This window comes from Daphnia magna, linkage group LG8 (genome assembly GCF_020631705.1).
Source record: "Daphnia magna isolate NIES linkage group LG8, ASM2063170v1.1, whole genome shotgun sequence".
Taxonomy (NCBI): domain Eukaryota; kingdom Metazoa; phylum Arthropoda; class Branchiopoda; order Diplostraca; family Daphniidae; genus Daphnia; species Daphnia magna.
The window spans coordinates 2429203-2441844 of NC_059189.1; the positions used below are offsets into that span (position 1 = coordinate 2429203).

A 12642-nucleotide genomic window follows, 5' to 3' on the forward strand; every position below is an offset into this window, starting at 1 on the left:
TTTAATATATATACATCAAAAGAAAAAGATTTCTATGAGTAACTCTGTGTGCATTACTATCGTGTATAGGCGAACATCTTAAGGGAAAGAGAGGGCGCCATCATTGCGGATGGAAACAAATAGTTGGATATCGAGCTGATGTCGGCGAACCTAACCATATAGCATATGCAGCCAGTATATAGACGTCGTAATAATAATAAAGAAGAAAACAAAAATAACAAAGAGGAGGAACAATGGATCACATCGACCAGGCCGAGAGCTCTGAAGAGCGAAGCCGAGCAAATAAATAATGAAGTGCCGTGTGGGGGCGCGCATAATATAATGCGTCTGTATTCTTTTGGTTTCGGCAATTTGCAGTCAACGAAAAGCCAAAAGAAATTGTGGATACCAGACAGTCTCGGCTGCGTCCAGCATTCATTCGGCGCGCGTAGCAAGTAGTCGAAACTATGAACAAGAATTTTAGCACAATGACCCCCTCAATCGTAGATTGAATAACACGCCATTAGTGTGTGAAAACAAAAAAAGCGAACCAAAACCTGATGTCTTTTATTCAATGGTTTCGCAAGACTATTGGTCCACCCGCCTCCCATTTTCCCATGAACGATTGATCACGTCGGTTTGTTTGCATCAGTGATTATGTACATCAAAGATCTGTTGCTATGGTGATGCCGGGACAAAAAAAGGGGGGTACACACACAAAGGACTATGGAAGCGCAAAAAAAGAGAAGAAAAGAAGAAGAACATCAACTAGGTATTAAACACACTGTGGAACGTTAATGATTCCGTTCGGAGCGTACACACACTACATGACTGTATTTTCTGTGTTTGCCTCTATGCGTTACCTTGACAACCACAGTGGGGTTGGCTTTACGTTTCTCTTTGCCGGTTTTCCTATTCGAGACGATTGAAAATTTTTTATTTTTTTTATTTTTTATTTTTTTTTCGTGCAGCCATTGATTGTGGACGGGGGGGAGGAAATGAAAATGATCGTCGTTTACTTCTCTGTGGCGTTGTATGCACCTGACGAAACAGGTTCTTCTATTTGAGATGACGTCTTGAAACCTGTTTGATCTCTTCAAATTTGAAGAGAGGAAAAAGACGAGGCTGTTCAAAAATAAAACTGGGGGAGGGGGAGGGGGGGAGTCTGAAGATGTTGTAAGAAATGACATCTCACACACGGACAGAGAGAAAAAGTGCCAGTCACGAAACTGTTTGCTGACCACCGCCTTTGGGAGTTTATTTTGGTTAGTTCCCACCAAAAGTATTATACTAAAACTTATTTCAATATTGAAGAAAAAGACCCTCTTTTCTTTTTTACTGGTCATGTCATTTTTTGGTGAGTGTGTTCTCTCCTGCGGTTCTCCTCCCTTTTTTGTTGTTTGCCCCTCCAGTTGAACTAAACAATATTCAATGGGAAAAGAATGGCTAGTAGTCTCTTGGTCTTGCAGATAACAGTTCTCCCTCTCTTTCTCTCCTACCCTGGAAAGGAATAAGGAACTTGCCCCTTTCCTAAATGGCTATTCAATAATGCATGGCAAGTTTTGAGCTCCTGAGTCCGTTTTAGATCCGCATACCATTCATACTTAATTCACGAATGCTGATGTTTGCATCCATCATGGCAGACGCCAAAACCATTGAGCAACAAAACAGAAAATAAAAAATTGAGGAAGAGCTCATTAGTTTGAGAGCTACGTTCTTAGTTGAGTAAATACTAGATGTAGGCCCCCACCACTACTCCGTCCAGCACATCGGCATCAAAGTGCTCCGGGGAATTCACTACACCCTGGACGGGGAGGAAAAAAAGATCAAGTTTTTTTTTAAAATTCGAGTTGGGTGAATCCCGTAAAAAAAAAATGTTTTGAAAAATTATCACGTCCGCAAACTTTCTGTCGTGTTTGATGCTCGTCCAGCAATTTGAATAAAGTGTAATTTGTCGTCGTTTTTCTTTTTGGCGCTGATGGATTTAATTGAATGAAAAATGCGCGTAATTGAATGTCGTTGTTGCCAAAAAAATATGGACAGGCGCCGACAATGTCTGCACACGGATTGTAGATGTTTGTGTAGATAATATACTCACGAAGGCCTGGGGGGCACCGCCCACATGGTAAACAAAACTTTTTTTTTTTTTTTAAGGAGCTGACCCGGCAAAGCGGTGCGTTGTTCGTCTCTAACAAAAACAAAACAAAAGAAACGAAATAAATGTGGGCAAAGTCAAGAATTACAAGAAGAGAAAGGGAGATAGAAAAATGCAGTCGAGTCAGCGGTGGAGGGTTTAACTTTAATCGGATTGGAAGGACCAAGGCGGCCACCCATAGTCTCGTAGCTTTCGCCATCTTTGGGGTCGCATTGGCTCCGATAGCCTTTCTTTATTCTGTTCTTATTTTGTTTTGTTTCGACGTTAACTCGTGTTACGCGTCTATTGTTTTTTTGCTGTGATGGCCAGCACCTCCCCCTTTTTTTTGTGTGTGGTTTGTTTCAGACATCTTATTTCGATGACGCAACTCATCCACGCGAAATACAATACGCAGCAACAAGAGAAGAAAGAAATTGCAACCGTAACTGTTATCATTATCATCGCCGTGCGTCTTTTTTCTTTTCATGTCATTCAGTTTTGTTGTCGCTTTTCCTTTGTTCTCCAACAATATGGAAAATTGTTTTTCGTTTTCTTTTCTGCTTGAGGACCCCCTTTGGCGCAACTTTGCCGCCCCTTGTGCTCTAAATCGGCCAACTTCAATGCGAAACTTTAGATCATAAATGCGGTGGGCGGGGACACACACCGTTTTTCCCCTTTCAAATCCGATGAATACGAAAACAAAGAGTCCAATATCGTCATGGTGGACGCTTCTTTACATATCGTTGCCCATTTTCGGACTCTCAGTTTTTATTTTACGAGTCAATGGCGGGGACTTGTCGTGAATGCTAAAAACCATTCGGCTCCTTTTCTTTCTTTTTTGTGGACGCCTGTAACACCGACCGACGTTGTCATGTTGGAAAGAAAGTACAGTAGTAGTAGTAGTAGTAGTAGTGTATTGTACAACAGTCCCGCGGAGAGTGCGGCAGCGCATATATTCAACCGATGATTATGCCGAAACGGCTGGCCCGCACAATACGGCGGTTCTCCTTTTATTTTGGGTTTTTTTTCACGAGAGAGTATATAGGGTCAAGTTGTGATAGCCATTTTCTATTGTTATTGTTTCTGCCCGTTTTACGAGAGAAGGAAAAGCGCGCGCACACCAACTTTAGAATGAAAGGATTTATTTATTTTTTATTATTTCTAAAATGAAAAGCTTTTCGTTTTAACCACATTGATAAGGCGAAAGCAGCTTGCGACTTTGGCCAAAGTCGATAAATCAAGCGGGAGAAAATGTGCTGGGCGGCGCCACTGTTCGTGTGCGGTGCATGTAACTAATAATATACGCCGGCCGCATATATATATATATATATATATAGTCCAGATAGACGTGGGGGCGTTTCGATCCAGTCCATTTGGCCGGCAGTTCAAAAGGGGAAGTCGCAATCGTAGCCAAGTTTTTTTCTTTCTTTCTTGCATCTCACCGAGGCACAGGAAAGAGTTGCACGAAAATGGCAATCATCCGCAATACGTTCCAAGTTCTTTTCAACACTTTAGAAGAAGAAAAAAAGGGGCGGCATATCACGGCTGTTTTGTAAGAATAACTACTTTTTTTTTTTTTCTCCTTGTCTTCCGGTTTTCCGCACCGTTTGCCAATTAAATCGGAAGAGCCCCGACGGAGTCATCAAAATTCTTTCTTTTTTCTCTTCTTTTTTCTTTTCAAATCTTTTCTTTTTGCCCACCCCTCCCCCCGGATCGTTGATATTGGATGGTTTATATAGAGATTCCCGGACGTGTGTAGAAACAGCTAACTAACGTTTCCTGGACAACGCCGCCATTTCGTATCAATAAAGTCCGTATAGTGTGTGTGCGTATATATGCTCTACGTCATTCGTATAGCCCTAGCTTACCCACACGCTAAAACGTGTACGGCAAATCCAATTTGAATCGACTCGGGAAGTTTCTTAGATACATCAAATAGAGTTGCGCATCAGTTTTGATGCAAGATGTTTTCATGTACTTTTCTATTTTTCTGTCATACGCGACAAGAGAAGAAAAACAAAACAAACGATGTGTTTAACGAGCTGTTTGACGCACGTCTATATACAGCATCGTCATTTCTTTCTGTCCGTGCACAAGAATCCATCATTATACGGAACGGAACGTTTGCGTCTCCCCCCTTTCCAGGACGCCAACGCGTCGTCGTTATTATTGTCATGGCTGACGCACAACAAACAGTGTAACGCAACAACACGGAACACAACAACATCAATAAAAACGAATCGAGATAAAAAGAGAAGGCGGAACAAAATGATTTTTTCCCATCTTGTTGTGTTTGTTTTTTTTTTGTTTTTTTTCCCCCGTTTGATTGCCCATTACCTCTGTCAATAGGATAGACAATAAATATTTGCCTATTCATCGTCGTCTTTGGTAACTTAAAGGATGTGTGTGTAGGCCTTCGGGATCTACCGCATCGTCCCGCAAACTGTCGCTGGTGTCGCAGGGCCGTTTGGCATCATATTCCCAGTAAGGAAATGAATAGAAAAAAAAAAATGGGGTTGGGAGATGGCATATAAGAAAGAAAAAAAAAAAAAAGATCAATTTCAAACGTGATTTGATTTCCCGCCGTTGACTTTTATTATCGGACAGCAAAGTTTTTTATTTTTTTCGGTTGGACGTTGTCGGTTGAGGTTCAATCTCGTAAATATACCAGTGAAATGAGCTTTAGCTTACGGCCATGTCTGTGGATGGACGCCATCGATTACTGGCCTGACCCGACCGTTTTTCTTCTTCTTTTTTTATAATTTTTTTCTTCTCATCCTTCTCTTTATTTGTGCGGCAGAAAAGTTATTTAACCTCCTCGAAGAGCGAAAAGCTCTTTGCGCTTGTCGAAGAAGCATTCCAATATGTACTCATTGCTTGTGAAATGTGTTCCAGTCCCTGCCTTGATTGAAATACGAATGGGGAGAAAATCGATTATCGATCGCAATCGATTCTGGCAGTCCAATTTTTGATTTCGCCTTCAGTTATGCCACACACACACACAACATTAACCTTAACTAAAAAAATTTTCTTTTATTCTTCTATTTTCAGAATTGCTTTGTGAAAATAAAAAAAAGGCCCGGACTGGCGAACGAAGGAAAAAAACAAAACAAAAGAAAGTTGAAAACGGGTTGAAAAATCCATCCATCACGAGAGGAGAATGTTGTTGTGATAGTCGGTTTGTCGTTCTTCGGCACCAAAAGAGACTAGACAGACGAAGAGAAGAGTGACACACAAACACATAATCAAAGCTGGATCCGTTGGCGGCGGGTGCTAGTAGCGCCGCTGCTGCTGCTGCCATTGTCAGTGCCAGCGCCGGATTATTGATAGTGCGCTCCAACATGGCAGCGTTCGAATGGGACTGCGATTGCCGTTGGAGCGAATGGGATTTCGATTCAACGGAATGGACGACGGCGTCGGTGAGCGACGCTGGCAGCACCGGTCGGCCAGCGCCGCCTCCGCCGCCTTTCTTCGACCTGCCACCTCCACCTCTGCCGCCGTCACTTCAACCTCCGCCGGAGTTGTGTTCCACAGCAGCCGACCATCCATTGGGACTCGAAACTTGCCAAGCTTTTTTGGTAATTGTTCAAACAAATGGTTTTGTTTTTTTGTTTTCAATCTATTCTTCTTTCATTATGGCGCCATGTGTGTAGTGTGTGTGTTTGTGTCGGGTGTATAGTGAAAACGCCCCTACGCCACCGAAAAATAAAAAAAAAGTCCGACCTCTCGTCACTTCACAGCGGGACGTCCGCGCTCTTCTCAGGGGCACCTCTGTCGAGATGAAAACAAAGTCTTGTATTGACATTTCGTAAACACTCTGGCAAATGAACTTTTTCTTCCATCCTCCTCCTCCTCCTCCTCCACCCCATAAAAAAAAAATTACACATGCGTGCACGCCTACTCATTTTTTTTTTTTTGTCTCCCTCTCTTTCCCTAACTATTTATATAAATAGTCGGGGTGGGGGGGCGAAATTGAGTGTATGATGGTAGTCGTACGGGATTGTTTTGTGCCTTAGCTACAATGGGGTGGGAACAATTAGTCATCCGCATCGATCGATCAGTTCTCGCAGCTGTTAGTCGGATGGTTGGGGGGGGGAGTGAGGAGGGGTAGTAGTAAGTCATTGAAAAACAAAATGGAAACGAACTGTTTGTTTGTTTTTTTAACGATTATGTTTTTTCTGTTGCACGGTGTCAATAGGTAAGCGATGCCGAACGTCAAGTTCCCGTCGACAGCTCGTCCTCTGCCGCCGCCATTTTCATCCCGGCCGTCGTGCTCACCATCGCCTTTTTCATTATTGGCTTTGTCGCGTGGAGGTGAGTCGGACATTGTTTGAATGTTTTCCATGTCATTCCTGTCATGTGTACATCCCCCCCACGCACCGCACCTTTCCTGCCATCTTATCCGGCAATCTCTCGCATGTTCGCTATCATCTCATTCGGGTATTAATAAACCCGCCTGGCAGGTGGGTCTATTTCCGCTGCCAGATTAAATCTAACGATGCGTTTATACAGCAGCGGATGCCGTATTTTGCTCTTAATAAGAAACACCCGTTTTTTTGTTTCATTTTTTAAAACATCAATTTGACGTGAGATTCGCTACCTGGAAGATGGACGCTGGACATAATGAGAAATGTAAAAAAAAAAAAAGGGTTCGCTGGATGGGAAACAAAAGTTCCGAATGAGCGGAACGATGGAAATAAATAAAACAAAAATGTTCCGATTAACTGAATTCGGGCACCTCGGTACATGTATGATATACACAGCCGGATTAATCAATTAGTGACGCCGTATACAGGCAGAGCCGTCCCCTCCGCCCTGGGCACCCTCTCTTTTTCCTTTCTCCCGGATTAAAAGGGTAATAGCATCAACGCGGAACAAGAGGAAATGTCACTAAACACGACAACTTCCGCCTTTTGCCTGGCTCGATTGCCGTCCTTTGTAGTTTCTTTTCGTCCGCGTGCTCGCTTATAATGTAGGGCATATTCAGTCACACACACCAATCCAAAAAAAAAAATGAGAAGGGGGAAACTGTCGTCCCACAATTCCTAACCGCCCAGCCATTTGCCCCACAAGTTTGAAGTGAACGTGTTTGTTCCCGCGGATGAAAGACGTTGTTCATCATCAACTTTGAAATTCTTCGGCCACGTCTGCCGTCGAAAAGGCACGACAAAAAGTTGGGTTTATTTTTTTATTTATTGAATTCCGAGCCACTTGACATCGTTGCCAAACTTTCGTGAGTTTCCCTATTTCCTCCAACGGGAGGGAGGGGTGTCAAGTGGAAGAGGCTTCTTGCCCTTGTCACTTCATCTACACTGTGGTGCATGCAGTGTTTGTTACGTTCGTTTTATAGACAGCGGACGATGTTAGTATCGATTGTGTCAATATCGATTGCATCACCTCCCCCTTCCCCTTCTTTTCGGTTGGGCAAAAAGAAAAAAGAAAAACGACGTCAATGGCGCCAGAAGTTACGTGTCGTGACTGGAGGCAGCGTTAAACGGGTCTGACAAGTGCCAAACACGCGACCTATAGTCTGTATATAGCTGGCAATAGTGAATACTGTATCCTAACCTTAAACTCTACTGTATAGCTGGATAAGGAAAAAACACGCACACCGCATCGTTTTCATCTTTACCATTTATTTTTCGCTTCGTTCCAGGTTCTTGATCCTCCCTCTTTGCCAATAGGTTGATGCACCGTTCTCGAATTTTATTTCATTATTCGCTACTCGGATTAGAAGCGCCTATTAAATAAACACACACACGACACGCGTATTTGAGCTAAGAAAACCGTCGATGTCCTATTGCGCTCCAGTGAACTGGCAGTTTAACGTAACGAAGCGAAAGATGAAGGAACAATGAAACAAACAACAACAAAAAACACGGCGTTCTCTTTTACGAGTAGAGCATTTGTATTTGTGTTCGGTTTTTTTTTGTGGGGGAGGAGGTGGAGGCTAGCGGGTTCTTTTGCTCGTATGATTGAGGGGACAAGGGCAAGGTGATGGGCTTGGTTGGTTGGCTAAAGCGCGTGCTGTGAAACGAAAAGCCATTGGGAGTTTGACGGCGGGCGCTCTGGTGTAACTTGATTTATTTACACCACACGACGAGCGCGAGAATGGCGGGCAACGGGGACCGGGCACGCCACTGGCCAAAGTGGAGGAGAGAGAGAGAGAGAGTTCTGAGTCACAGCTCGTGACATCACTGAAAAGTTTCCCGAAGGACCTTCAATTCCGGCTCCATCCTTCTCCCTCCCCGCTAACTTTCCTCTTTTTTTATTTTGCGCTTACAATAACTGGTAGGAAGTCGAACTAGACAAAGTCAAAAAGCATTATCTTCGCTCACAAACTCGATCCCATTTGCTGTGTAGATCGTTGGCGTTAACCCCCCATTCCCCCTCTCTTTTCTATTTGATTTCCGGGGGCTGTGCGGAAGGATACCCCCCTCCCGTTCCGTGTGTCCTCACCATTTGGGGGAAAAAAAGGAGATGGATGTATTAAAAAAAAGAGAGAAATGAAATAAAAATGGTACCCTCTCAAAAGTCCCATGATGATAGACTCACATATCACTCTATTCCTGTACCCCTCTTACTACACTCACCATGCCTCCAAACTGTTATCGCAGTTCTCTTGTATATGCACAGTTAATTCAGTTTGGCTTTGGCTCGTTAAGGTTATCTACATACACGTTTTAGATGAGATGAAAAAGAAAAAAAAAATCAACCCCTCCTGCCTCCTCCCCCCCCAGTTCATGAGCTCCGCTGTGTGTACATATTATTGCGTGGAACTGTTATTCCAAAACAATCATCCTCTGTTTATAAATTTTTTTAAAATAAATCTACGAGGGAGACTGAACTTAAACTCGCATTGTGTGCGATATGAAACAATACCCTCCAATTAATATCTATGCAGCCAAGAGCAGTATAAGCAGGAGGCTGGTCCCACAGCAAAGTTAACTTTATTGCTTCATGCTACAACATATAGCAATGTCTTGCGTCTCTCGCTCATTCTGCAAGTTTCGCAAGTTGTGCGCAAGTTATGGACTTGTTAATAATTCGTTTCTTTTGTCTGCCTTTTGTTGTTTTGTTTTTTATCTTCCCAAGGTTCCGCAAACAAAAGTTGAACCAGAAAGCGCTTTTACGTTGCCAACAAAAGACGATCAACGGAGCCGGAGGAGTTGCAGTTGGCGGAGGGATGATGGACGGCGTTCCGGCTTTACTTCAAGGCCTCAACGGTCGTCAAACAGGAGCCAATATCAACGAAGACGAGAACGGCGTCTTCTACGACGAACTCATTTCTTATCCGCCCCAATTCCGAGCGCCTAACCATCCGCCCGCTTACGAGGTAACGTAACAATTGGCCGACTTCCGCTTCAAGCGGTGCCGGTTGTTCGGCCGGACAAGTTGGCCACGTAGATTTTCCATGATGACGATTCGATCGAAAAACTTTGCAGCAGGTCGTTGAAGACGACGAAATTCGACGTTATCAGTTGAAAAGTTTAAGTTTTCTTTTTTTCATTAAACGAGGATAGGGGAGGGAAAAGTGTATAGTATCTAGAGCGATTGCGTGTGCCACGCCATTTTCCCGTTTGCCGCTAACAATTTCGCCAATCGAGCTCGTCGTTGTTGTTGTTCTCTTACCGGCCAATTATTTTCAGCGACTTCTTTTTATCTTTCCCAATTTTATTAATTTTATTGTTTTATTTTTGCTCTATTCCTTTGGCGGACAGATGAAGGACGTGCTGCTCGAGCCGACTTCGCCATGCCACTGCACCGCTCATCCGCTGCTAGGCAACGGAAGCGGTAGGAACGTGAGGAACGGCTGTAGTGGCGGCGTTCCTCGTAGCACTTTGCACTGCCAGCAGCCGCACTACGTGACGTCGCCTTACCGCTGCGGCAGTCATTCGCCACCGTCGTCTTCGACGCCCACTATCGACGAACAGCACGACTGCAGCTGGATTACCGAACCCGTTTACGAAGAGCTGCCTTCAGGTCAGTTGATTTCTCCTTTGCTCTCTATCGGTGTGCTCGTTGTTTGTTACCTAGATGCGCTCAAATGAATCTTGAAAAACGTTAACGCACAAGGGCGAATATTGAAATTTGTTTGGTTTTTTTCTATTGATGATCGCGTTCTCAGGTCCCGAAGACCTGGACGGGCGATACCCGCAGGATCAGCAGCGCTTGCGGCATCGGAACGACTCGGTCAGCATTAATGATTCATTACGCAGCCAAAGAGGTGGGTGTGGCTATTGTTTTTCCTGGGTTTTAATTGAGCTACTCATTCGAGTTTCTAGCTGCCAGCTATTTAGTTATGTACATTGTGTAATTAATGGGGTTATTTACTTATCTTCGTGCGTGAATAGCATTGCTTATATCATATGGTTCTTTATTCGACCAACAGGTGGCTCTGCATACCAGAGGCCTTCGAATTACAGCAACTGGAGTGGCGAGGAGCCTGGGGAAACGGATTTCTTTTTGCCACCGTCCACCTGGTACCATCAACAGACACAGCAAAGCACTCCCATCTTGAAGGGTCACATGACGACTCAAGGACCTGTGAGACAAGGACGAGGCGGAATTCGAGCAGCTTGGAGAGAGGTGGAACCTGCTCCCCACTGTCGTGGTACTTTAAGTAGCGTCAGTCAACCCAATTCCGGCCGGAGGAAACGCAAAGTCAAATCAATGAAAACTCCCGGTGGAGGTGGAGGTGGAGGTGGAGGAGTAGGTGGAGGGATGGAAACGCTGGACAACCAAAATCTCCATTATCACTGCAGCGGTCTCTATCGCGGTATATGTCCGCCGGAAGAGCCTCCTTTCGCGGCCGTAGAAAACGACCCTGCGATCGCCTCTTTGCTGGATCAAGACAGTCCGGTTCCGCCGGAGCAACTCACTACCCCAACGAAAACTCAGCCGCGCTATTATTACTACTCGGAAAGCGACGATTATGGCGTAATGAACCAGCCGACACGGACCTTGTCCAATTCACGACGGGCAGCCCAATTACAGCAGCAACGCCATCTATCACGCGTGCAGCGAACCCTTCAGGCGCGGTCGCCAACATCGGTGTCCTCCGACAAGAATGTCGGCCTCAATTAGTTGACGTTGTTTACACTTTTTTTTTTTTACACACACATCACACACACACACACAGATACACAAAACACACCAACCGCCACCGCACAAAAGTCATTCCAAAAAAGAAAACTGACCAACAACAGACAATCGATCCTAAATTTTGCCCTCAATCTTCTGCCGTTCTCCTACACCCTTCCAGTGGACGAGTGTGTAACATTTTCTCTCTTAACAGCCATTTAATACTGGGACAACTCAAAAATTATATAGAGGGAGTGTTCGTTAAAAAAAAAGAAAAACAAGTATCAAACAAATGAATACCAATCATTTCGACCACTTTACACTTTACGTGGTAGAGCGGCCGGAAACAAGTGACGCGTTTTACTACTCCACTATGTTTGGCTAAAGTCTCTTTCTTTCTGCCTCGCTCTCCCGGGTCGGCCATAATCAAAAATAGTGCCCGACCATCAGCTCGAATTTCGCGGTTTAAATTATTTTTATTTTCTTTTGGTTTTCTCTTCTGGAAGTGACCGAGTGAAAAATAGTGAAGTAAAAACAACTACAACAACAACAACAAAAAAACGTATGGAGCAAGAAATGGAGACCCCTGTTTTCCGTTTCGACTTTCTTTTTATGTTTGTTTAAACAAGAAAATTATTCTTTTGGCGGAACTGGATTTTCTTTTTTCTCTGACAATAACTGCAGAAGAACCCCCTCACCGACTATTTTATTTATCAAAAATTCAAATCACTGTAAAAAGAACTTATTATTTTTTTTTCTCTCAAGATTCCTTAATTCTAAAAAATGTCTGTTTGTGAACGTCTCACTGTGATACTGTCGATGTTTATTTCCTTGTTCAATTCTCGTTATTTATCTCTTCTTCTTTTGCGAAGAGGTTTCTTTCGCTCAATCTTAAAAAACAAAACAAAACAAAAATAAGGCAGCAGCTGATTGCGAAAGTGGGTGTTTTCTATAGACGGACAAAGAAGTATGGGCGTGTCCTTCTTTCATATTCCTGACATTCGCTCGCGCCCATCACACATCGTGAGCACACACAGGCACACACACATATTCATACATTTACCACCAAACCAAATCACCCCTCTATACATTGCGACTGGTGAACTGTTGCACACGTGTGTACCCGTTGGTTTTCGTTCCAGTCGAGAGACGAGCAACAATAAGCAGAAAGAGAAAAATGACGCAGAATAGAAAGAGATATAATTGGGTCACGCTCCATCCATCAATGATGGCGAATAAAAATACTTTTTAAAGTTATATCCAAGCATTGTGTACATTATGTTTCGAAGAAAATGATAAGAGGCGTTTCCTCTCCATTGTTTTGTATTTTTTTTTTTTTCGTTTTTTTTTTCCACAACAAGCGTGAATGTGTGTGCTTCGTGTGTCTGTACATAAAAGAAGAATTTCTACCGGGCTAGTCCGTTTGACTATTGTTTCTTTCTTTC

At 43.7% G+C, this 12642-nt stretch overlaps 1 protein-coding gene across 3 annotated transcripts in view; it reads left to right on the plus strand.

The window, feature by feature from the left end:
- The window catches only part of LOC116928431, a 48291-nt gene extending 36544 nt beyond the window's left edge, over positions 1 to 11747 (plus strand). For all 3 annotated transcript variants that reach the window (XM_045178523.1, XM_045178524.1, XM_045178525.1), the window contains 6 exons: positions 5165 to 5691; positions 6312 to 6427; positions 9209 to 9449; positions 9835 to 10096; positions 10242 to 10340; positions 10506 to 11747. In XM_045178523.1, the coding sequence (XP_045034458.1) occupies positions 5455 to 5691; positions 6312 to 6427; positions 9209 to 9449; positions 9835 to 10096; positions 10242 to 10340; positions 10506 to 11200 (1650 nt within the window). In that variant the 5' untranslated portion in view covers positions 5165 to 5454 and the 3' untranslated portion in view covers positions 11201 to 11747. The remainder of the gene's footprint in view (positions 1 to 5164; positions 5692 to 6311; positions 6428 to 9208; positions 9450 to 9834; positions 10097 to 10241; positions 10341 to 10505) is intronic.
- The last annotated feature ends 895 nt before the right edge of the window (positions 11748 to 12642 follow it).